This window comes from Clupea harengus, unplaced genomic scaffold (assembly GCF_900700415.2).
Source record: "Clupea harengus unplaced genomic scaffold, Ch_v2.0.2, whole genome shotgun sequence".
Lineage (NCBI taxonomy): Eukaryota > Metazoa > Chordata > Actinopteri > Clupeiformes > Clupeidae > Clupea > Clupea harengus.
This window is the reverse complement of record NW_024880299.1, coordinates 1-23,529: the sequence shown is the minus strand read 5'-3', so window position 1 is coordinate 23,529 and position 23,529 is coordinate 1. Positions and strand designations below refer to the sequence as shown.

The 23,529-nt window shown below is 41.0% G+C and overlaps 3 protein-coding genes across 5 annotated transcripts; 1 reads left to right on the top strand and 2 right to left on the bottom strand.

Moving 5' to 3' along the window:
- Window positions 1-2,533: 2,533 nt before the first annotated feature.
- LOC122131817 (peptidyl-prolyl cis-trans isomerase-like) lies at window positions 2,534-6,593 on the top strand. Its single transcript, XM_042706503.1, has 5 exons — window positions 2,534-2,718; window positions 4,484-4,514; window positions 4,756-4,844; window positions 5,042-5,214; window positions 6,033-6,593. The coding sequence occupies exons 1-5, from the start codon at window positions 2,650-2,652 to the stop codon at window positions 6,163-6,165; spliced, it is 495 nt and encodes a 164-aa protein (XP_042562437.1). The 5' UTR covers window positions 2,534-2,649; the 3' UTR covers window positions 6,166-6,593.
- A 3,321-nt stretch (window positions 6,594-9,914) lies between these two features.
- Window positions 9,915-16,735, bottom strand: LOC122131818 (RING finger protein 122-like). 3 transcript variants are annotated; one of them, XM_042706505.1, is made up of 7 exons: window positions 16,550-16,733; window positions 15,665-15,941; window positions 14,482-14,640; window positions 12,386-12,431; window positions 12,044-12,085; window positions 11,502-11,584; window positions 9,915-11,192 (listed from the first exon to the last, which is right to left on the bottom strand). In XM_042706505.1, exons 3-7 carry the CDS (start codon window positions 14,631-14,633, stop codon window positions 11,078-11,080), a joined length of 438 nt encoding a protein of 145 aa, XP_042562439.1. In that variant the 5' UTR covers window positions 14,634-14,640; window positions 15,665-15,941; window positions 16,550-16,733; the 3' UTR covers window positions 9,915-11,077. The 3 variants fall into 3 exon arrangements, with proteins under 3 accessions (XP_042562439.1, XP_042562440.1, XP_042562438.1); XM_042706506.1 differs by lacking the exon at window positions 15,665-15,941 and having other exon boundaries at window positions 16,550-16,735; XM_042706504.1 differs by lacking the exon at window positions 16,550-16,733 and having other exon boundaries at window positions 15,665-16,530.
- Window positions 16,736-17,579: 844 nt separating this feature from the next.
- LOC122131816 (dual specificity protein phosphatase 26-like) lies at window positions 17,580-22,962 on the bottom strand. The gene is made up of 4 exons (XM_042706502.1): window positions 22,732-22,962; window positions 22,113-22,291; window positions 21,258-21,469; window positions 17,580-21,054 (listed from the first exon to the last, which is right to left on the bottom strand). The coding sequence occupies exons 2-4, from the start codon at window positions 22,289-22,291 to the stop codon at window positions 20,852-20,854; spliced, it is 594 nt and encodes a 197-aa protein (XP_042562436.1). The 5' UTR covers window positions 22,732-22,962; the 3' UTR covers window positions 17,580-20,851.
- Window positions 22,963-23,529: the final 567 nt, after the last annotated feature.

The following is a 23,529-nucleotide window of genomic DNA, read 5'->3' as shown; positions in this document are numbered from 1 at the left end:
TTGTTTTGTGTTATCAGAGGAGTGTGTCTATGATTCCACATGTCCAGGATGTACCCCCAGTGCAGAGTGATTCGAATTATTTGAAGATTCTCAGATGGCAACTGACTGGTGCTGATCCAGAATTGACTGGGTGCAGGTCTGAGTCGGATCAGTTCCGGGGTGAGCAGTGATTGCATGAGTGCATTCCATCCCTCAAACCCTCAAAGTTCTAAGCGCTAGTCAGAGGTCTGGGTGAGACAGTTGTCTTGACATCTGTCACATATGCGCAGCACCATCATTTCATAGCCCGAAGAACCAGACACAAAATCTTGCCTAAATAATGGCTGGGGGGGGGTGAGACTCTTGCTGTAATATGAGAAGCACACACACACACACACCCTTCGTCCACACCCAGGGTTTTGGGCCCAAACACACCCTCTCCACTCCCTGCTAGACTTGTCTGTCGTTTTTTTTTTTATTATTCTTTTTTCCACAAAATCTTTGTCTTCCTTGTCTGTGTTGTGTTGGCCTCCCAAGCTTTATGTTTTGAAACCGCTTCAGTAAAATTGAACCAAACAAAACCTGACTACACCATTCATATACAGAGAACTTGAAATTATTTTTCCAAAAACCAATGACTACATACCCTATAGATGCACATGTGCAGTGATGAATGATGAACCTGACTGGTTCTTAGCCTAAGAACATCTGATTGTGGAATACTACAGTCAGCTGTTATCAGGGTGCTTGTCAGTCAGTAAAGGTGGATAGTTTTCCCTCTCGGCATACATGGATGTGGACACTGTAACCTGAATGGGAGTGAGCCAAGAAATAGCATCTGCACAAGGATCTGAATTTTGTACACCATCATACCACATTTGAGAAAGAAAAGCAAACACACACACACACACACACACACACACACACACAAACACAAACAAAGCAGGATTGGCTTGCCTCTAAGAATTAGTAGGCTACATTCTTGAGTTTTAAGTCCAGAATTTTATCCTTCAGTTATACTGAAAAGGAATAGAAAGAAAGTAAGTTTTTGAATAATGTGTACAGATATAAAATATTGTTACAGCTGTGAACTTTTTTTAAAGTATCTATACCCCACCCCACCTCCACATGCACAGCTTAGTGACAATAAAGCTCACTGACACTCTCCCTGATCCCCTGCTTTTCCTTTCTTGTATTCTGGAGTCCAGAAGAGAACCAGCGAACTGGAGAGAGGGAGTGATGTCTACCATTGTTTCCTATCTTGTCTGAGTTTATTATTTAAAAAAATAAAAAAAGCTCTCTCGGGCACTGTCAGCAGTGTGCAGTTTGTATTACAAACTGTCTAGAACATCAGAAGTTTTTTGGACGTGCAATGTTTTTTTGTTTTAAAGACATTTGTGTATCATACAGTTTTAACATTAATTATGTAATGAATCGTTATTATTATAATTCTAAAGATATTTGGTGGAACTGTATGCATCTCTCTTGTGTGTGTACTAGCAATGTTTATGAATTTGTCATGGAAAAAATCTTTACCATGAGATCTGTGACACCCCTGGGGTCATGGCGCTGAATTTAACTTGAGACCAGCAACGAGTCACACACTGTTAATCAAAATGTTTGAAGAAATGTTTGACTTTGTTATGTGTTGGTGAAATTCTACGTTCTGACAATTGAATTAAACCTGTAAAGTTGAACTCGATTTGTTTTTCTAAAGATGTGAAATATTTCCATTATGTTTTATAAGTAAAGACTTAAGCCCCAAAGTGTTGCATTCACGTTATTTTGCGGTCTAGGGTGATGTTACGCAAGCATTGCTTTGTCCAGGTAGTGATCTTTTTATCCAAAGGTCCTACGTCATTTTTATATGCAACACCCGCATCTGTATCTTCTAGCGGAGTCATGGAGGGATAGCACAAACTACACGGCGCAATATGTAAACGTGTGTAGTTAGAGGCTTTTTCTGTCTCAAGAGTGCTTCATTACTTCACGAGCGTCCCTAATTAACTGGCTTGGCACATGGCCGTCTCATGCTAGCTTCAAGTAGCCATAGCAGCTCATAGCGGATGCGCCTCGAGGATATAGATTAAATCAGAGAGAAACTAAACAATGGTGTTTATGGAGATATTGTCGTTACTATTACTTAATGAATAAAGTAACACACCAATGTTGCAGATATTTTGGGTGCAGCAATGCCCAGTTTGTTCGTTTTCCAACATCTACTGTAATGGCGATTTTGTTGAAGAGGAAACGCCCTCGTTGCGTGGAAAGCGGCATCGACCGGCGCGAATGTTAGTACAAACCCACTGCGGTTCCTCCCAGCTCATTGGCTAGAATTCTGTGTGGTCATTTTTGTCCAGTACAATGGGCGAATCCGAACGTCAATCACGTGCTCTACTGCTGAACTTTGCTGATCTAAAGGGTTTGCTTGAAATTGGAAACATGCTGTAATGTATGCAACAATGCGATATCCAATTGGTCGAGATACAGGCCATTCAACTCTCTCGGTGTTTTCATTGGTTCCTATCCGCTCTCTGACTCCCTCGCTGCTTCTATATATTTAGTTTTCACACGGCGTTGTAGTCTCGAGCGGCTGCGGCACATTTGGGTAACAATTGGAGTCCACTTCAACTAGTAATATAAAATTAAAAATCTGCCTTTTCAATAACCATGGCGAACCCTAAAGTTTTCTTTGACATCTCCATTGGTGGCAACAGCGCCGGTAGGATTGTTATGGAGGTAAGTTAAACCGATGGAAAAACGTGCATGTAAATATTTGACAGTAGAGACAGGCATTGTCATTATGCCCTCAAAGAAAGCATTAGCTTAATTTAAACCCTCTATGTTGTTTGTGTTTAAATCGCCAGTTCAGTTGCACAATTACTATTAACGTTAAGGTGGTTAAGGAAGTCTCGAACCGAAAACGTGCCTCAACGTGGAAGTTTTCAATAACGACTAAGAGTATATCGTTATTACATCTTGTGTATAAGCAAATCGGATGTCTAATGTGTTTGTATTGCTGCCGGTTTGGTTCGTTTTTTATTTGAAAAAGGTAGATCATTCTTATTGCATAATGAAGGGCCGGCTTGCAACGGAGCTGGAGTTCATTGAACAGCCGTCTCGTGTGTGTGTGTGTGTGTGTGTGCGCGCTTGCTTGCTTCAATCAGCAATGTTAGCCAGCAATCCTACAAATTCTTCGCAGATTGAGAGATTTATTGTATGCGGGCTTAAACCAGATGGTACCCGTCATAGACAAAATTGCAGGCATTATGTTAAAAAACGAAGAATTTTTTTTTTTATTTAATTGTGCCATTTGGAAGAATTCTTTTTACAGAGCAATGTACTCGAGCACGCATTTTTAATGCGGACGCCATTTTCACCGTCATTTTTTTTTTTTCATAGCGCAAGATGCCATTTTGGAAAAGAAAGGGAGGGGCGTAGAGTTGAGACATTCGGCAAACTCGAAAAAAAGATTTAACAGTTGCTTGGCGATCATTTTCATTCACCAACTTTACACTTCTCGGCCCTACTTTACCGATTGTTGTAAAACGTGCACGGATGGGCGCAATGGCAGCATCAGTTCTAGGGATGGGGTGGGTATGAGCTCTTCGACGGAGCGGTATGCAGTGGATACAGGTGAACCATCTCCATCTGGTTTTTTTTAATTGGCCAAGTAAAAATGATCGGCAGCCACCACCATCAATAGCAGGCCACGAGAGAAGCACCCGAGGAAGACCTTGCTACCGCTCCACCCTACTGTACAAAATGTGCATACATTTATTTTAATTGTCTTTGAATGCCGATGGAATGTATGTGGCCAATTTTCTCATGAATACGAAATCTGAATCAAACCAATTAGCCGCAGTAATCATATACCGTTACTGTCCAACTGCTGAACTCCTTGTATGAGAACGCATTATTGTGTGCGCATAGCGTCTTTTGTCGGCTCCGTTGCGCGTTCATTCACAGGCGCATATCAAAGCGGTGGGGAGACCGCAATAAACTTCAAAAGTAACTTATGTAACGTTCAGCTCTTTCGCTTCTCACCTAGTTTAATTTTCAAATCGAAGCGGCAATGATTCAACAAGCGCAACGAATTTCAATACAAATGCGACCACTATATTTCATTTTTAGTACGTATGTGATGCGCAGGAGCAGTGAACGCAGGCTTCATGATGGGGAAGCCTGCTAACAGGAAATGTATAAAAATAAAACCGAGGGAGTGGCATAAGAAGGGCGTGGATGACCTTAAAAGACTGGAAACTCGTGTTTCCACTATGCATGTTAAGATTTCATTACATTTATCAGCAGACTTCTGAATATGTCATCATTGGGCTATGTTTGTGTTTTTTTATTTATTTATTTTTTACTCCTTTTCTGAGCAACTACATTGGTTTTAGAACCCATTAACCTAAACTTGACTGGATTTTCTTGTAGGCTTTACCAACTACTGTGAAGCCACAATTGAACATTTCTTGTCTTTTCTTTCTTTTCACCTGAAAAGCTGAGGGCTGATGTTGTCCCCAAGACTGCCGGTAAGATGGCCATTTTAATATTGGGTCTGAGCCACTTGGTGTGTAATGTTTCCCCAGTGATGTGTCCTTTTGGTGCTGATGCAGACTTTAAGTCAGAGCGTTCTCTAATGACGTGTTTTGTATTGGCTTAAATGTATCCCAAACACAGACAAACATTCCCCCACCTAAAGAAATTAGTGTGGGGGGAGTGCCGTCAGTACCGCTTTGCCGTACTGAGTTCCGTTTTGTTGACTTCCGACAGAGAATTTCAGAGCCCTCTGCACCGGTGACAAGGGCTTCGGCTACAAGGGTTCCGGCTTCCACCGCGTCATCCCCGGCTTCATGTGCCAGGTAAGGGAAACCAGATTAGATTTTGCCGGAAGTCTGCACTAGTTTCAGGCATGTGCGTACTAAAGGCAGGGAATCAATGTTTTATCTCCCTGAAGGTTTAGCTGTGCTTAGCTGCAGGTAATTTGTCACTTCATATTGCCACTTCAAATTAACGTTTACTATTGGTTCTCATCACTCTTGTAATTTTTGATTTTCAGGGTGGTGATTTCACCAACCACAACGGAACTGGTGGCAAGTCCATCTATGGCAACAAGTTTGCTGATGAGAACTTCACCCTGAAGCATGGGGGCCTGGGCACTCTGTCCATGGCCAACGCTGGACCCAACACCAACGGTTCCCAGTTCTTCGTTTGCACTGCTGACACCGCCTGGTAAATGCTTAACGCCAGTGATGGGCATGTCTATCCTGACCTTCCAGCATTCAATTCTACAGAGCATTATAGGATTTCAGGGGTTCTGGGAAAGTTTTCAGTGATTTCTAAATCCTTGCTGTTAGTAGTTTTGAATTGTGTCCCTGTAGCTCAACTGGTAAAACAGGGTGCTAACAACAAAATTCATTGGTTTGATACAGCATGTCCACGGATACTGTGAAACTGTACAATGCTGGAACTTGCATTGGATAAAGGTGTCTGGCAAATTAGTACATTTGTGATTCAAGATGTGTGTGTCTAAAGTGAGATCCAGTTTTAAGTCTCCTCTAGAGACCAGTGACTAAAGACTACCCCTCCCCCCACTCCCATCTGCTCTGTGAATGGCCTATTTGGTGAGTGCTGTCACATTCACGTTGTAATCGTAGTCCCATGGAAGTCATTAACGCTGCCCTCTGACTCTGTCTTATTCACAGCTAAAGAAGTAACCCATTGCCACTGAGCAAATGTGAAGTGTTAAGACTCTGCTTGAGGGGAAACGCACATATTATGGATGGTTAATCATTTGGAAGTTAGTTGTCTAAGTCAGTTAACGGAAGTTGTTAGCTGGTTATAAAGTGGAGGACGGCTCAAACTCTTGGTGGTTAGGAGGCCGTGGTCTTGAGCATGTCCCGAGTTTTAAGGTCTGAGTGTGGCAGGTAGTACATTATTGACACCCTTGTTTGTTTTCCCCCGTTTTAAAAGACTGGTTTAAATGTAAAAACCTTATTTGGCTAGTCCCATTTCCAATGTGTAAACATTTCCTTTGTGTGTCTTGTCAGGCTGGATGGCAAACACGTCGTATTCGGTAAGGTTGTGGAAGGCCTCGACATCGTGCAGAAGATGGAGGGTGTGGGCAGCAGCAGCGGGAAGACCTCCGCCAAGGTCGTGATCGCCGACTGCGGCCAGCTTTGAGTGGCGTCCGTCTTCGCTTCCATCCTCTGCCCCAGTCCACCCTCATCCAGACCTCCAATTTATTGGCATTCCTGTTCATGTACATTTTCTTTTTGTTTTCTTTTTAAGAGCTACCACCCTTGTCCTTAAATTGAAAATACTTGTTCCATGTTTGATTTGTGCCTGGCCTTGTTTTTATGCATTAGGAATGTCTTTTCAGGACCACAAATTGTTTAACAAAAAAAAATCAGGATTAAAGTAGGAACAAGTTTCCTTGAAGATCAAATGTTTTCTTGTTTGTTTTTCTGCAAAAAAGCATCTAGGTGTCAATAGTGATTACTTTTTTTTTTTTCTTTGTAAAAGGTTTGAGAAATTGCATTGCGGTGGTGTCTTAAATCCATATTTGGAACCCTAGAAACAGAATTGGAATAAATGTGACCGTGAACATACTTCATAGATGGCCTGCCTCTCTGCCTTGTCATATTATCAGGGAGTCCTCAGTAATACGTTCTTTGCAGTTATCTAAACATTATTAAAGCACCTTGCCTTAATTCCCCATGTCATGTTTATAATCACTATGGCAACAGGCTAGCATCTTTCAATTGGGCCTCTGCAGATTTCCTAATTAGTGTCTGACTCTGGAATGGATTTGGCGTGGATCAGGAACCAATCCAGGCTGAGCATTTGCTACAATCTGGGTCAAGCCTCGAGACCGTTATCAGAATGTTAATAAATGGCACTAATGTGGGGCCCTGGCCCTTTGTGTAATTTAGCCGCCCAGGCGTGACTTCAATGGACAAGAATGAACTCGGTGAAGAGAATTCATTGACTACTCTAAAATAAAAAGGACCTGGTTTGCATTCTGTCTACACCACCATAGAAAGCAGAAAATATTTCTGTTTTGTTGGTTACAGGTGCAGTGTCCATGCACACTGGCTGATAGGTGGTAGAGGATTGTGCTGTGCGGTTGTCAGTTGTAGACAGATGGGCCATAAAGCTTGGGCTATTTTATTCACATTGGCAGTTTAAATAATCATATGAAGTATAGATATGCTACTAATGATGGTTACATAGCACATCATGGACACGAAGGGAAGCATCAACTCTGAATCCCATTATATGTATTTAATAATACTTACGTTTTTTGCTAATTAAAATGTATTGTATTTAAGACCTTAAGATCTCAGTCTTCAGAGCAGTCTTCACATGTATTCCCTAATTGCACTGTAGCCATGAGAGGAGGGAAGTATGATCCTTGGGTATCAAGAAAGGTTTGCAGAAGAATCACATTTTCCCAGAGATTGCCTAATTGAAATAAGGAGTTTACTGAAACAGCATGAACGTTCAACAGTTGTTGCAAAAGTATGTTTATTAATTAAAATGGCAAAAATATACAAAATAAGGCATACTTTTGAACAGCTGTGCAGTTGACACTATGGCTGAATTGAAGAAACTGATAGTAAATAAGGGAACTCTTTAACCCTTCATCTGAATCCAAATTCAGATGTAACAAAACATCCACCACAACCTTCTATGTCCAACACCAGACAATGTCATGGTGCCACAAAAGTCTCCTCCCCCAGTGCGTTAAATTAGAAAGACCTCTGACCCCCGCCCGCTTGGGTTTGTCCTCTCTGATCTCTGGACTCGTCAGCATGTCCTTTGACTGAATACTAACACCCAAGCACAATGAAGTGGCCTTGGTGATGGGCCAGACAGTGCCTGCTGCTGGAGATCACATGGAACTGCATAATGATCGGGAAAAAACTCCCAATCCTCTTCAGATGACAAACAATCAATCTGGCCAGTACCAGAGGGGATAGGAGGCCCACTCCCAATAATGTGCTTTCCACTTTGAGGCATTATGTGTTGTGGCCACTTTCAAATGCATTGTTGTAAGATGCAGAGGCTAATTATAATCGCTTGGGTGCCACCTGCCTGCCTCAATCTTTTTTGAACATTTGATTTCTTTTCACATTGGTTTTTCACATGCACGATAGCACAAGGCAGGCAGAGCATAGGCTTACTAAAACAGTGAGGGTGCAACGTCTACAAAATGGAAGAAAGGAATAAAAAGATTATTTATTTATCTCAAAGCACTTGAAGGTATATTTTAGAGGCAAGCCTCATTGGCTGTACATCTACATATGCTGATTCTGGCCCGGATCAGAGACGGATGCATTCCAGAGGCAGGTGCAATCCAGGCAGGACTGAGAAGTGCACAGCAAAGCCTTGCCTGTGGTTATATTCTTAAGCCATGACACTGAATGGAAGGAAAAGGCCATAGCTGACCTGGAAGAAATTTCTCTCTGTCCAGCCATCTTTACCTGTCCTTACCAATTCTGACATTCTCATTCTCAGCCCAAGAACCTACAAAGGGTAACTATATCTACAGGAAGCAGGTATTGCGTCAGTACATTCTGTATGTTTGCTTCAGGTTTGTCAATATTATACTCTCATGACAACCATGTTTAAACGGCTCTCTTAGGATACCTGAGCCAAGCTGCGGGAGAGGTGTGTTAACTAGGTTCCAGTGTCTTCCAGCTGATTTTTAGTGTTATGGTGTTCATGGGCCCAGAGTCTGGGTCTGGATGCATGTGGTGCTCACTGTCTAGTTGCCCCGTACTCGGAAGGTAGATGAAACACAGTATCTGAGGCCTTAGTCTAGCTGGATGAGGGCTGCCCATGCTCTGCCTGCTAAGCCCCATGACTGAGAAAGAGCTGCTCTTCTGCCATCACCCCAGCCTGTTGTAATGAAAGCCAGTGGGTAGAAAACTATGCAGTGTGTAAACCTCACTCTCCAGTGCTTCAGGAGGCATGTCAGTGACTGACAAACACCAGACGGTTTCAATCCATTTACTGCCATAACTCCAGTCTCCAGTACCTGAGTTGGCAGGCTCAGCCCCAATGCGGGATCACACTATTACACTATGAGAAGGAGGACCTTCTTCATTCTAATGTGCATGTATGGATACAGACTACAGGAATCACGATAGAATGAGCTTGGATACACATGGTGCCTGCTTATATTTAGTCTTCTACAGCTCTAAGCATAGAGGGAGGACTAGGCACAGTCTTCAAAAGCTCTCCACAAGGGACAGTAAATTAGTTAAATGTCAATAAACCTGACCTCTGTTCTTTTATTGTGATGGTGTTTGATGTGGATAATTGAAATCACTTCCATACTCCATGGTCCTTTTTCTTCAAATGTTGTATAGTAGAGGTTTCGGTGTTTCTAAGCACTTAGTGGTCTGTAGGATTCCATTTGTTTGTTTGTTTGTTTTTGTATCGGTTTATTATACCTCAGTCGGGAGAGCCATTACTGCTATAAAACAAAGAGAGGCTTTTAAGTGATGGCTGGAGAGTAGAGCATCTTGTGTTATTGTCCACAGTCTACAAACATCCATTGGTCTTACTTCAGAGTTTCAAGTTCAAATGTTTAAGAGGAAAGCCAAGCCAGGTAGAATCGAGTCGTAGGCAACACTGAGATGGGGCAGGGGCAGGGGTGTGCCTAGGAGTTGAAGACATTCAGTCCAGAGCTGTAGGGCAGGTTGGGGACATCCTCCCTGGGAATGTTTTAAACATTCTGACAGCAAAACGCACCCTTTTCACACAGTTTGAGACAGAAACAGTAAGCCTAAAGACAGCCCGTGGCCTGCATGGCCTGCAGGACCATTAAACCACACTGCTTGTCTACATGAATACACTTTTTCTGTTAGGGCACACTGACACAGGACATGGACATCGCCATAGGTTACCCATAGAAAACATTTACCGTTACTAGTATTTTATAGACAGAAATTACATTTCATGTGAACATTATACTGTTTGAATATCAGAAAACATTGTCAGCCTTTGTTTGGTAAACCAAAGTTTAGATAAGCCTATAAATAGTGCTGCCTGGAGATCAATTTTAAACTGGGAGGTATTAAACTTGAGTCAACATTTGAGTTCAACATTTCATTCCCTTTTACCTTGCTGTAACCCAAACTGTCAGCAACAGGAGATAACTCCTCCTCTACATCCTCTAGCCTCACCTGCGCCTCGCTGCCTTCATCCTTTTTCTTTTTGAAAAAGCTTCTTATATCCTTCAAGTCTTGCCTTAATCAATTAGCTAGCTAGCTACCTTCAGATGCTAACAAAGACAAGCCCTGTAACAGATGCACTGTCTCTAGTGCTCACACAAAATGTTTGTGTGCCAGGTAGTGAAGTAGATCTGCTGCTTAAATGACACACAGATATGATATTAATGATATCATATTATTGATGAGGGCTTTAATGCATGATCAGAATGACAGATGAATAGATCCTAGGGCTATTTTTTTATTATTCTTATTTTTGTAAAAAAATAATTATAAATTGTGATCCGGGGCTATGTATAAAACATTCAGGGCTGTAGTCTCGGATGTCCAGGCCTAACAACGTCCATGGGTGAGGATAAACAAGTGGCAACTAAATCTGTTGGAGACAACAATTCATATTTGTCCACAGTGTCAGATCCTTAGGAAAGTGGCTCATATTAGTCCATAGTATTGAATCCTGAGGAGTGTAGCTGGTAGCTGGAGTGAGTGTAGCTGGGGATGGTAGCCATCTGCTATAGCATCCAGCCGTGGACACTGAAGAATGCTGCTTGTAGATGTCGGTTATATCTATCCTGAGGATATGGTTGTTGGCTGATTGCTATACCAGTTCATCCCGCAATGGATCTTCACTGTTGCTGGTACATGCCTACTATACCATCAAATGGGGCATAGTGAGGAGTGTAGTTGGCAGCTATACTAGCCTGCTGTACTAGCCGACTATAGACCCTGGAGAGTATGGTTGGTGCTTGTTTAATATACTTTCAAACAGTGGATCCTGTGGGATATGATTGGTGACTGTTTCATATACCATCCATTGATAGATCCTGAGGACTATGGCCATCAGCTGGCTGTTATACCATTTCATCCAGCAGTGTGGTCAGGCTGTGACGCTGCTCTAAGGGGCCACTGATGAGGTAATTACACATGGGGCACACACCTCTCACCTGAAGCCATTTACCTAGACACCTATGGACAAACACACACACATGCTACATGTAAGACACTTGCAAATGAAATACACTGATGCAACCCCGAGGTGCTACAGTTTAAGCACACCGGCAGTATCGCTAAGACACACAGACACGACCGCTAAGACAAATGAACACCTTCTTTCTTGCTCGCATTTCTGGCCTCAACTCAGAGGCCTTTACACAAAACATTGCCATCACTCACTATGGCATTCCGTTTATAAGTGTTACTTCAAGGTTGCGATATGTCTGATACATCAGTGTTAGCACAAGGATTCAGGATGTTAAAACACTTCACATGACCCACCTTTTGTGAAATGTGTGTTGACATGGCAACACACCAAGCTCGTCTTTTATTCTAAAGTCCTCCAAACACACCACACAAGTTTCCTGTAGGGAAGAGGAGCATGGTCAACAAAACTGTCCACCCCCCTGATGTGTGGTCAGCTGTGGTTTCATTGCAGTCTGTAATTTTGTTGCAGAAGGCTATAGAAATCACCAAGTGATCATGAACATAAACGTTTAATCTTCTAGGTTTCACATAATAACCTTTAAAAAATGATTTCAGTATTCAGTGGTTCGTTTTTAATGATTTCTAAATCCATGTAAAACCACAGGACATTTAGTCCTTTCTCTGCGTATAGATGTTATATGACATGATTGACAGCAACAACTGTGAAAAGAGGAACCCTTTTAAACTGCTAACAGTTGCTGTAACATTTTTCCACTCCCTTTTACTTCCTCCTCCTCTTGGCTGAAATTTCAGTGAATTGAACAGATAAAGAAACGAGAACTGCAGAGATTTGTTTGTGAATATGTGAAAAGAACTGATGCAACTAAAGAACTTACCTCTTGCAAATTTAATTCAGTGGACTCATCTTCAAATACAACCTGAACAATATACAAGGTGAATTAAAGACAACACATGCAATAAAATATATCAGCCTTTATGTTACAGAAATCCCATGAACCCCCCCCCCCCCCCCAATAACCTTAAACTTGTGCAAGTTATACTTGCATTAATATAAAAACCATATCCAGCTGCATTTTGTCAAATGATCACTAGAGGGCTGTCCATTCAAAGCCCACTGCTCATTTATGACACTGGGGATTTACACAATAAATATAGATACCAGGGCTGGTTTTCCAGTAGTTTTGTACACAATAAGAAGGGGAGAAGAAAAGTCTTACCGCCTTGTATCCAATGCTTTGAGCCTGGGCGCGATGTCTTAGTTTACTGAAAGAGCAATGGATACAACTTTTTGTGGTATGATGTGATGTACAAGCCATGAGTCAATAACAAGCTGTTAATGAGACTAAGAAAAACAAATTAAGTGAAAGGTCACCACACTAATGAGTTAACGATACAGTGTGTAGTTTTTAGTGGCATTTAGTGATGAGGTTGCTAAAGTTTCATTTCTACTAATAGAGGCCACTAAAAACGACACACTGTGCCTTTAACTCTACTTCTGTCTTCCTGTGTGTTTGTTTTACTATAAAGACAATGGTAGCCAAAGATATGATGAAACATTGTGTACTATTCCTGAGGTTTCTGTATGCTTATCATTGAAACTGGAGCATTTTATTTTGTAATTTACTGCTATGATTTATATATTTGTATGAGACTATTTTACATTTTTTGAATGATATGAAAAAAGTGTGTTTGCTGTAGACAAAGTATGCTGATCAGCAACTATAGGTACTATGGGAAATAATTGACTTTTTCTTCTTATGAGAGTATTAATTTACAAGGAAATAACACTGTAGTTTACACTTTTAGGGTGGATTAAAAGCAAATGGAAGACACTTATTTTGATTTCATCTTTCAATATTTGTAGAATCCTGACATTCCTCTAGAATTATGGCTATTATGGAACCATGCACACAAGCACAATAAGCACAATAAATGACAAACTAACACGAGGCACAGAGTAGACTATAATGTAGCAAAGATATACAGTAAAGTAAAATAATAATAATTAAGGGATCTTTCATTACAAGAGAGTAAATTGATTGAAGTTCCACCAGTTTACACTGTAGCCCATTACAGGTCAGAAAGACAGAGAACACAAACTATTTTTGGAAGCAGCAAGAGACTACGGCGACAACACAAAAATAGCAGCCTGCACAAAAAGCTGTCCGATAACAATCTCGTCCTGAATTGTTTGAGTAAGGAAGCACTTCAGGACAGAGGAAATGCTCTGTGCACACAGACCACTCGTGCCAGGAAGCCCTACATGGTCTCTAAGCAACCTCACTGATGGCTAGATGTTGTCCTTCAGCCCGTGTTCTAGCTGCTCACTGCTTTTAAATGTAATTAGGTTCATGTTTCATTGTATCTCAACTACCAACACAACACCCTGGAAAATGTAAACTAATTTAAAATTGAAGGCTAATTTACATATCTGGAAAGGTCTGTGTCCGTCAGGAAACACTCTGACATTAGGAGGCTTGTATTGCGTTGACACTGAAAGGCAGAGGTAGTTGGTTATCACCTCTGTGATGGAGACAGTTGAAGAATGCCATCAGGTGATAATCCGTCATGCTGGATGAAACTGCTCAGCTCATTTGTAAGGCACCAGCTACAGTTACAGAACCAGAACTATAATTAGTGCACTATTGCTACGGTTACGGAACCAGAACTATAGTTAGTGCACTACTGCTATGGTTATGGAACCGGAACTATAATTAGTGCACTATTGCTACAGAATTAGATTCCGTACTAATAGTTTGAATGTTATCGATCCTGGTGGTTGTTGTTTAGTTTTTTGGTCAATACACATTTTCCGATTTCTTTCCATATAGTTTATTCCCTTTCCGTAGCATTACAGAACATGGTGTTTGTCAGTGGAGAGGGTCAAAAGAACGGTTGCCTCCCCCACTGTGGTAAATCCGGGGGGAATAGTGTGGGCACCCCTGGTTTCTAGCGCTCCCTACGGGGCGACCCTCACAGGGCGCCCCTCACAGGGCCCAATGGCCGCCTGTTGGCACACCTCCATGTAGCAGCGCTTTTTTAAACCTCTCTTTTGCTTCTAACATCGTCTGATTTCAACCCAGGGATTAGCCAGAAAAATAACAATTTTTGTTTTAAAAAAGAACACTGTTTTTGAGAGCTTGGTAAAGGCAGTGGCCGATAGCCCCTTACTTACATTTGACATTAACTCATTTAGCAGATAATATTATCCACTGCAACTTACAATGAAGAAGTACATTTCTATTAGTATACATGCCCCCCATGACTTTGTGAGCAAAGCTTTGCCCTTACAGTTGACCTACAGGAGCTTTACCTTGTGTAGAAACAGCAGCAGGTCACACTGAGGAGGAAGAGGAGCATAAACGTGCCGAAGATCACCATTGAGATGAGGGAGACATGCGGTCCCTCCACGCCAGGGTACATGGCACCCAGTCCTGCACCAGTCTCATTACCAGTATTAGGCATGGGCTCTCTGGAGACAGAACTCAACACATAAAGGTCTGATGGGGTAGGGTGGATCATCCAAATCAGTATAAACAAGAAAAGGTCCACAAAAGGACAGCAGTTTTTTTATGGCAAGAATTCATGTCCCCAAAAGGTGTGAAACAGTAATTGTAAGGTAGCCAAAACGCTGACTTGTTGCATGAGATCTTTTAAACAGTAAGTCAACAAATAATGTGGTTCAAAAACTAGAGCTTCCATTAATTGGTAATTTAGTTAGACTGACCAGGCAATTCACAGGTGCAGACCTCAGCTGAATTATGTAAGTTTGAACATTTAATATCCTGTTATTCAGCTGTGTACAAAGGTAATACCAGAGAAGGAAATTGTTGAGTATGGACTCTGACCACACGATTGTTAAAGGTTGACAGGTAGTGACTCTGTCCTCTGTATAGAAGCTGATTCTCTAAACAGTTGTTAAGCAATTACACTTTTTTAGTTTGTTATGAGTCTCTCATGTACCCCGCAGCAAAAATATTACCAGAAAGCAAAATAATTGAATTCAAACAGTACAGCCTTAAAAAATAACTGAGCTACTTTCATTGCACATTAATTTCCCATTTCATCCTCAGCACCACATCAGATAGTCTGATAGTCTGAGTTTGAGTTTTTTATTTCAGCTTTCTACAATAGCACAAATAATTATGTTACGGTATGGTACGGTAAGTATGAGCCTGTAAGGCACCCCAAACGTCTATCTAGGCCTTCAAAAGAAACATTTCAGGGGGAATGACAAAACTGATATATTTGAAAGAAATATCCTTCCCTGACCTGACTTTTGATGTAACTAAACGTATTTTCATTTTGAAGCTCCAAACACTTTAATCCATATAGTAATGGCATCCATTCTTGTTAAACAGAAATTCACTCACAACTGATTTAGCCAACCAGTGTTGAAATAGATGACACTAAGAGTCTCTGTGATTTAAAAGAACCTGGTTAGTAAAGAAACATTAATCTAAACTGTTAGCAGTGAATCAATGACAAGGTCTTACCATCAGGCAGGTCAGGTCAAGCAGAAGTGATTGGAGAACGGTTCTATCTCATCTAAGGCTAGGATTTTAAGCAAAGTGTCCCTTTTGGAAAACAACATCGATTCCTATCAGTTCAATTGCCTAACAGTACCCTACAGACCAGCCAGGAAACTGGCACCGTAGGATCGCTTATTTAAAGAACATGACAGCACATCCCAACTCCCTTCCTTTCCCTTATGGATGAGGGACGGTCCTCCGCGTGGTTCTCGAGTTGCCCAAGATGAAGTGCGTTCTTGCGCTGTAAAGCGTTCAGATAGCAGATGTTGTGCGAGGCAGTTACAGAGGATGGCAACAATTCAGAGCAAGAGTCTTTCCTGGTGTACGCTTTTAGCACTACGCGTAGGCTGTAGGCTATAATGTAATGATTAAACCAACAACGCAAAACTAGGTGTTAATTTGACCTAACCGTCCTTGACCAAACCTTACCTACAACCTAAGCGGTTGGCTGCGTACAGTCTAAAATGTACACCACATTTAAGATATGTTATTCTTGAAAATTATGTGATTTGTGCTTGGATAGGATAATTAACTAGAAATGCACTGAAACCGATGGTAGGCTATAAGCTACTACAACTACTCAAGATAATTCCATAAAGTTTGGTCTCAGGAAAGCATCTTCCTTCCGAGGAGTTCATTTTGTAGTAAATTGTTTGTTCTCAGGAAATCTTGACACAGCCACACCCAAATGAGGCAATCACATGCCTACCATCCCTAGGGGAGATATAACTTTAAAAGCTACATTTAGCTTAGACTTAATAACACAATTTAGACTATTTTCGTCTGAAACACAATTGGCCCGCCAGACCAACACGAACAATGATAAAACAACAATACAATTGTCCTTACATTTCTTTCCACAACTTGTGGGTTTGTTAAGTGGGGATGATGTCAACAATTGCATATCCGGTACGAGGAACTGCTAATGTGGTGACGAGAGTACCAAACAGCTTTATTGTGTGGTTGCGTTTCCTCAAACTAAGCTAAAGAAGATGAAGTAGGCTACTGACACATCTGGCGCCAAGCTGAATGCTGTCACGGTCTACTGTAGGCTGCCTAGCCGTGAAAAGTAGAGGTACTCTATTTAAGAGGAGAAAAAACTACGACGAGTGAATAACTCAACACACATGGATAGTTTAGTGCTACCCCCTAGTGTCTACACAGATAAACTAGTTTACGTCTGAAAAAGCTGAAAAGTGGATTACTTGTGGAGGCGAAAGAGGCAGTGTAGAGGAAACAGGTCTCCTGGAGTGTAAATAGATTAAAATGTACTGTGAATTGGATTACTCTGAAAGCCGTTAAGTATATTAGCCTACGAATCTTGAATTACTGATGTACTAGGCTTGGTACATGTTGGAAATGTCATTTGTTTTATATCTGATTACATAAGTGTGCTCTGAGCTCTATAGCAAGACATGAAGCAACACGTGGCTGTAGTTATTAAAAATCCATTTCATGATCTTAAAATCTTTTAATTGTGTCAGAATATCACTGAAACCTTTGGCTGTTGGTAAATAAAACTGCCTTGTCTACTCTCTCCACTGCAGGTACCCCATCCCTTACCCTGGATAGCCTGTGGCATGCCATAGTATAATGCATTTGATTTTGAAATAATTGCCATTGCATCATTTATTCATTTTTTGTGTGTGTATATGATATTCTGCTTCTAACCTGTCTCTGTTCTCTCCCATATAGGACCAATAACATTGTTCCTCATCACTGTAGTCTATAATTACATATACACTTATAAGGTGACTTCTACACGTATTAGTCAGCCCTGTCCACTCACTTTGTCTATTTTCTTCTCTCCTCCTTTCCCTTCAAAACTAACAAATAATAACAAAGCATGTATAGAGACATTGCCATTCCATCAATTTTATTTTATTTGACAGTTCCAGTGATAGAAAAATAATGACCATCAAAAATAATTCAAGTATCACTATAGAAAGTCTGGTTATTCCAAATGCGAAAGTACAGTGTAGAAACAGGCACAGAAATGTTACGGTCCAACAAAACTTACACATTTACTACAGTGGAATAACAACAATTTACACAGACTAACTTAAGAGACACCTGTTTACCCAGTTACATTCCACACTTCTGGGAAAACTCATTCAGTTAAGGAACATCACCACTAAACAAAGTGAACCAACATTTTAAGAATTAAATCCTTTAACTTCCCTTCAGTAATTTTCATTCCAACACAGTTTTCATTCCAAAATCATTCTCTGTGAGATGAACCTTGAACCCCCCTCCCCTCCCCACCACCACCGTATTTGACATCGTCAGGCATAGTCAAATTTAAATACTGTGATAGCCATAAATACCGCTATAACCATAACACTCAATTTGTCTTTAAATAGAGCACAGGCCAAAGCCATAAATCTGATGCAGTAAATGATGCTCTTACTGAGACAGTGTGGATACTATGATGACAATTTTCCATCTCCATTGCTAGACACTACAGTAGATGCTCAGGCACAATCTGACTCCAACCTGGCCCATATCTAGAGGCTCACCAAGGAGATGACGCCAGCATCACGCCAGGGCCTGATCTGTGGCAGAGTTAGCTATAGTCTGGCTGGAAACTGTACACGAGTATATATTTAGATTCTTGCTTCTACCTTTATTAGATGTTAATGACATAGAAATGTAATTAACTAGTTTCCTCTGCAATTAAATCAAGCATGTGTGCTCTTTACTCACTTTACTGTAATTCTAGAATACTAATCGTTACTGTGGAAACGGGATCATTGCATAGAGACCTATTTTTGCTAGCTGTAAATTCTAAGGAACTCATCTAACATCATGGGTTGCTGTTACTGGATAAGAGTTGTGAGGATTGACAATATAACACTTGAAACACAGAAAACTCCACAGAGAGTACCACAGCACTGTCACTGTTCACAAACCAGGTCTTAAATCTACGTATCTACAATTTGCTACATTTTTGTTGAGCCTGCTTAACATAGCTTCACAAACATATAGCCTTTCTGTAAAACCCAACTCAAAAGAAAACAAGAACAGTAAGTATTTGATGTATGATGGTGCTGAACAACATTTAATACCACAGACCTGGAGGTATTTTTTTCTTTTAAATGTTTTTGTCCTACTGTCTAATCATAGTTTATCACTGTGTAGCAATGGAAAAGAAACAAAAAAAAAAACAATGTTGAGTGGTAAGAGCAAAGGTGCAATCCCACTGCAAGCTGCTGGTTACACCACACAATCGTATTGCAGGTGGAATTGCTTGCTACTTTGATGGATTCCCTCAATGGAAAACCCACAAATCTCCATACCCAGGACAGAGTACCTGTAAACTGCTGGTGTAACTCTGCCTGCGTAATGAAGCAGTGTTTTTGGTGGCTCCAGTAAAGACGGTCCCATCTCCCTTGGTCTTTGATTATAAAGTCTTTATGCCTCACTCTCTCACTCAGGGGAAATCACTGGTACAGTGAGTCATATTTTGTTTGTGTTGTTGGCTTGAACTTTAAAGATCACAAAGGAATGCTTTGCCTTGATGCCATACACGATTAGGCCTGTGTACCCAACAGGAAGTGTACTGTGCATAAAGATTCCCTTGTGCTGTCATGTATACAATTAAACCCTCCAATACAGTTTAGCTATACTGGCAGTTGTAAGCTGGATAAATATGTTCAAAACAGGTTTGAAATATATGGCATAAAATTGTCAGTGGTATTTTCAGGCATCCAGCTGCCTTTAATACACTGTTTCCAAGACCATTTGGGACTCAGAGACTAGGGAGTGGCTGACCTGTAACAAAAGTGCTTTTGAGTGTTGATACTTTGTAAAATGTCTGTATCAGCACTTAAAGAGTACCAAGCCAAAAGCTTCTTTCATAGAGATTTTAAAAGGAAGCAAAGGTATGCAATTAAATTATAATGCATACAAAATCAATACATATTAAACAATCTATTTGATGTCGAAGAGTTAATGTCAGAGTTGGGTCAATATGGGTGCCTGAGTTTCTTACTTGAACTTATTGGTGGATGATATTAAAATCTTCATGACCAACTTGGATCTTGTATTTACCTGAGTTCCAAGTTGCTTTAAACATATATCCATGCCATGTATTAACCGCAAATATTGGGGCTGGGCATCCAACTCAAATCTTTGCATCCAACCCATGTCTCCTCAGTCCATGTCACATCAGTCATAGCATTTCCACACGAGTATATGTTGTCTCCTGTATCAGCTGTGCCCATCAAGCACCTCAGCACCGGTACATGCTCCAGCTGTCAGGGTTTTTCTCTATGAACTCATACCTTGATATGGGTGTGCTACTAAAATGCTACTTTTCATGACATCTTATACTTAGTGCTAATGTATTAAAACTGCGTGTGTGTTTGATCCAGGGGGCAAATACTAATAAGGACCTAACCATATGTCATGGGCTTGATATTGTGAACCTCAGGAAGAGCAAAAGCTGCATACAAACAGGAAATTAACCAATACACCTTTAAATAAAGGGTTCATGCATATAAATAATATATCATTGGAGGCTATGATAAAGTATTCATGAGGAGCTGGATTATCCAGACCTGAAGCCAATGCGCAGCCATTCTCTTATAAAAGTCTGTGAATGCAATTAAAGCTTTTCCTACTCTCCTAGGGGGAGGGAGCAGGCAAGTGCACAATCAAGTATTGCACATTCAGGTCTAATGCCACACCACATGCTACTTTGGTTTGGCATTCAAATACTTCAAGACAATAAAAAGCACTTTTCATCACTGATGTCCATAAAACCTTCAGCCAACGATAACAATGATCTACTGTGATATGATGGACATTTCTGATGTGTCGTGATATGGAATGTCTGCCTTCTTATTAAAATCAACATGAAGTTATAAAGTATTCCAGTGAATAGTATAGTGCCATACTAGATGCCACTGGACAGGACTGAATAAGGCATTGAGCACATACATCCTCAATTAGACGTATACATTAAGGCATATCTACTGACCACAATGCATAAGACTCTAACCAAGACTCTGGCTCTGTACCTGTTTGTTTTTGTTGTTTGTTTGTTTTCCATAAAAAGCATCTGTAGTTTAACCCCAGAAACAACTAAAATCTATGGGTGAGGATTTTGGTCGAGGGATAATCCTGTACCACTGTGCCCCCCCATGTTTATGACCCCCTGCGGCTGGAGCGGAGGATGCCATCCAGGCCATTGAGCTGGCGCAGAAAGCCTCGGTTGGGGATGATGCCTCGATGGTCCTTCACTGTCTTGATGGCCTCCACCAGGGTCATATTCTGTCGGATCATCAGGTAAGCCAACACAAGTGTGGCTGATCTACTGACGCCAACTGTGCAGTGCACCAGGACTTTCCCTGCAAAAAGAAAAGTAATATAGATAACTTCATCTATCACAATCACATTCTGCACAGTTTGCCATGACATTAATTCCCCACACAGACATTTTGAGTGAATCCCGGCTCAGAGGGGGCGGTGGTGTATCTGCCCAAGGCGGGCCTGACACAGAAAGAAGTCATGATCTTCAGAGGTGAGAGGCATCTCCTAAACCTTTGCTCACCTCCTTGGCTCAGTGCTTTGTGAATGAACTCCGAAGCCGGATAGAAATTAACGCTCATGTCGAACGTGGGTGAATCATGAGCCTCGATGCCCTGGTAGGTGATGTTCATGCCCTCATAATATTCAGCGCCGCCTCTCCACTTGTTCTGGGCACAGTTCAGGATGTGGGTGATGCCAAGCCTCGCAAGCTCTCGGCGATCTGAAGCTATCTCCCTGCACACAGCAAAAAAAAAACAGAGACCAATGTAACAGACCATCTGCACAATGCCAGTGATGCCATCTTGAAGCATCCTCTTGTTTTCAGCGAGTCAGCAAAAAACATGGCACCCAGCAAGGCTATAATGATTCTTTTGTAATGATTAAGTAAGCCCATTGTTTTGTAATAATTAAGTAAGCCCATTGCAAAAAAACGTGGCAATGTATATATAAAAAATATACATGTAATGATATAGTAAAAAACAAGGTAATAATTATTGTTTTGTAATGATTAAAGCCCAGTGCACAAACAGAAATGCAGACAACACAGAAATACAGTAATAAAAACAAACAAAATTTCAATTCATTCATAATTTTTTTTCTTATCCAGGCAAATCTGAGACTGAATATGGCATCTTTTTCTCTAAAGTCTTAATCAGGAGAGCCAAAATAACATACCATAATTATTAAAAAAAAATAAACCTAAAATGTAAGATGACGAAAATAATAAAATCAGCCTCTGACCAAATCAGAAATCAGTAATCATAGTCACATAGAAATAATTGTTTACAATGCAAAGTTAATGGCATGTTTCGACATAACTGTTACAGCGTAATATGATAATTAAAGAAAATTATATTGTTTGATAGGTTGTACTTACTGGTCTCCGATATAGAGGTTTGGCCATACTTCATCGGCGTGGTTACAGGCTGTTTTCCCGGTGTACAGCAGCCTTTCCAGCTCGCCTACAGAGAGCATGGGAGATCCTTTCTCCGCATCCTTCCGATTCGGTGATCTCGAGTTGCTCCTGGACCGGGAGAATCTCGACATAAACGCCATCTGGGACGTCAAATGGCGAAAGCTGTGTTATGCAGGCAATAATCTAGGCTACCCAGAGATAAACAGTGAATTTGGTTAACATTCAATTGCACTTATTCGTTGTCATATTTGGCTTGCCCCAAATATTTTTTGAATTGCGAATATAAAGGGTTTTTAGTTATGAAATGATGGACACATTTAGGAAAATTAGCCTTTGCGTTGGTGCCGTCACAAATAAAAAAAGTCTTCATTGTATTCGCACGTAATGAAACGGAAAGAACCTTAACCGTCAAATATTATTACCAATATGGTTATATTCACCGCTGGGTGATAAACAAATCATATTATGCGTACGTGCAGGGCTTGTATTCAGCATTCCACTACACCACGCATGTTACGGCCAATCGCAAGACAAAAGAAACACTTCAAATTAACGGAATAAAGGGCTGCAGTCACGATACCTTTCATCCGTGATAACGGTGCTTTGCAAAATTAAATCCTTTCGACTGGGGTGGTACACAAACACTGTGCGAATATTCCAGCTTGTTTCACGGGGCCATTTTTGTCTTCATGGAGGATGCTGCACAACAGACACACCCCCAAAACCTCAGCATACACTCCACAAGTGTGTGGCATGGCTAGAGAAGAGCGGGCTTAGGTTTGTATTAAAAAAAACTGTCCATTTCACTTTCTTTCTTTTTTTTACAGTAAGATAACCAAGTAGAGGACAAATAAGCAAGAGGGCCATGCAGCCTATAATCACAGCCAAGTTATTAACATGAATTAGCCTATGATGGTCTGAAATAGAGTTTTAGGTTATCATGACATTGTGTTAGAGCATAAGATTGATGCAAGATAGGTCTACTAAGGTTATTTTAAAATAAGCGTATGTTATATCATGTTTGATCACCATCTGTATAAAGTTCTGGGCAGTTTCTGAATCCTTAGGGCGGAGTAAGTAGGCCTATAGTAGGCTTAGGACATCACACTTAGGTCTCACGGAGCAGAGAGCTGGGTCCAGTGCCTGGTCTATCTGGTCTTCAGTGGTATATTTTTGTCCAGGCGTTACACCTTCACTTATTTGTCATGCCATTACAAATAGGCAGAGCTCATCTTCAGGCTACCACTCAACACAAGGCACTGATTCCTGTAATAAGGCAGCGCCCCTAGTAAGCAACACTTGGCAATGGGGCACAGAAGTATTACAGAGATCAGCTCCTTCTGTTGAGAGACAGGTTAAAGAACATGACTATTTATAA

Excerpts from the sequence above, each read along its gene's own strand:
- LOC122131817 (XM_042706503.1), top strand. The coding sequence starts at position 2,650 with ATGGCGAACCCTAAAGTTTTCTTTGACATCTCCATTGGTGGCAACAGC. Across the intron at positions 2,719-4,483 it reads CCGGTAGGATTGTTATGGAG|CTGAGGGCTGATGTTGTCCC; the intron begins GTAAGTTAAACC and ends TCACCTGAAAAG. Across the intron at positions 4,515-4,755 it reads TGTTGTCCCCAAGACTGCCG|AGAATTTCAGAGCCCTCTGC; the intron begins GTAAGATGGCCA and ends GACTTCCGACAG.
- LOC122131818 (XM_042706506.1), bottom strand. The coding sequence starts at position 14,633 with ATGCCTAATACTGGTAATGAGACTGGTGCAGGACTGGGTGCCATGTAC. Across the intron at positions 12,432-14,481 it reads TGCTGCTGTTTCTACACAAG|TAAACTAAGACATCGCGCCC; the intron begins GTAAAGCTCCTG and ends TTGCTCTTTCAG. Across the intron at positions 11,585-12,043 it reads CTGAATTAAATTTGCAAGAG|GAAACTTGTGTGGTGTGTTT; the intron begins GTAAGTTCTTTA and ends TCTTCCCTACAG.
- LOC122131816 (XM_042706502.1), bottom strand. The coding sequence starts at position 22,291 with ATGGCGTTTATGTCGAGATTCTCCCGGTCCAGGAGCAACTCGAGATCA. Across the intron at positions 21,470-22,112 it reads AACCTCTATATCGGAGACCA|GGAGATAGCTTCAGATCGCC; the intron begins GTAAGTACAACC and ends TGCTGTGTGCAG. Across the intron at positions 21,055-21,257 it reads CAAAGCACTGAGCCAAGGAG|GGAAAGTCCTGGTGCACTGC; the intron begins GTGAGCAAAGGT and ends TTCTTTTTGCAG.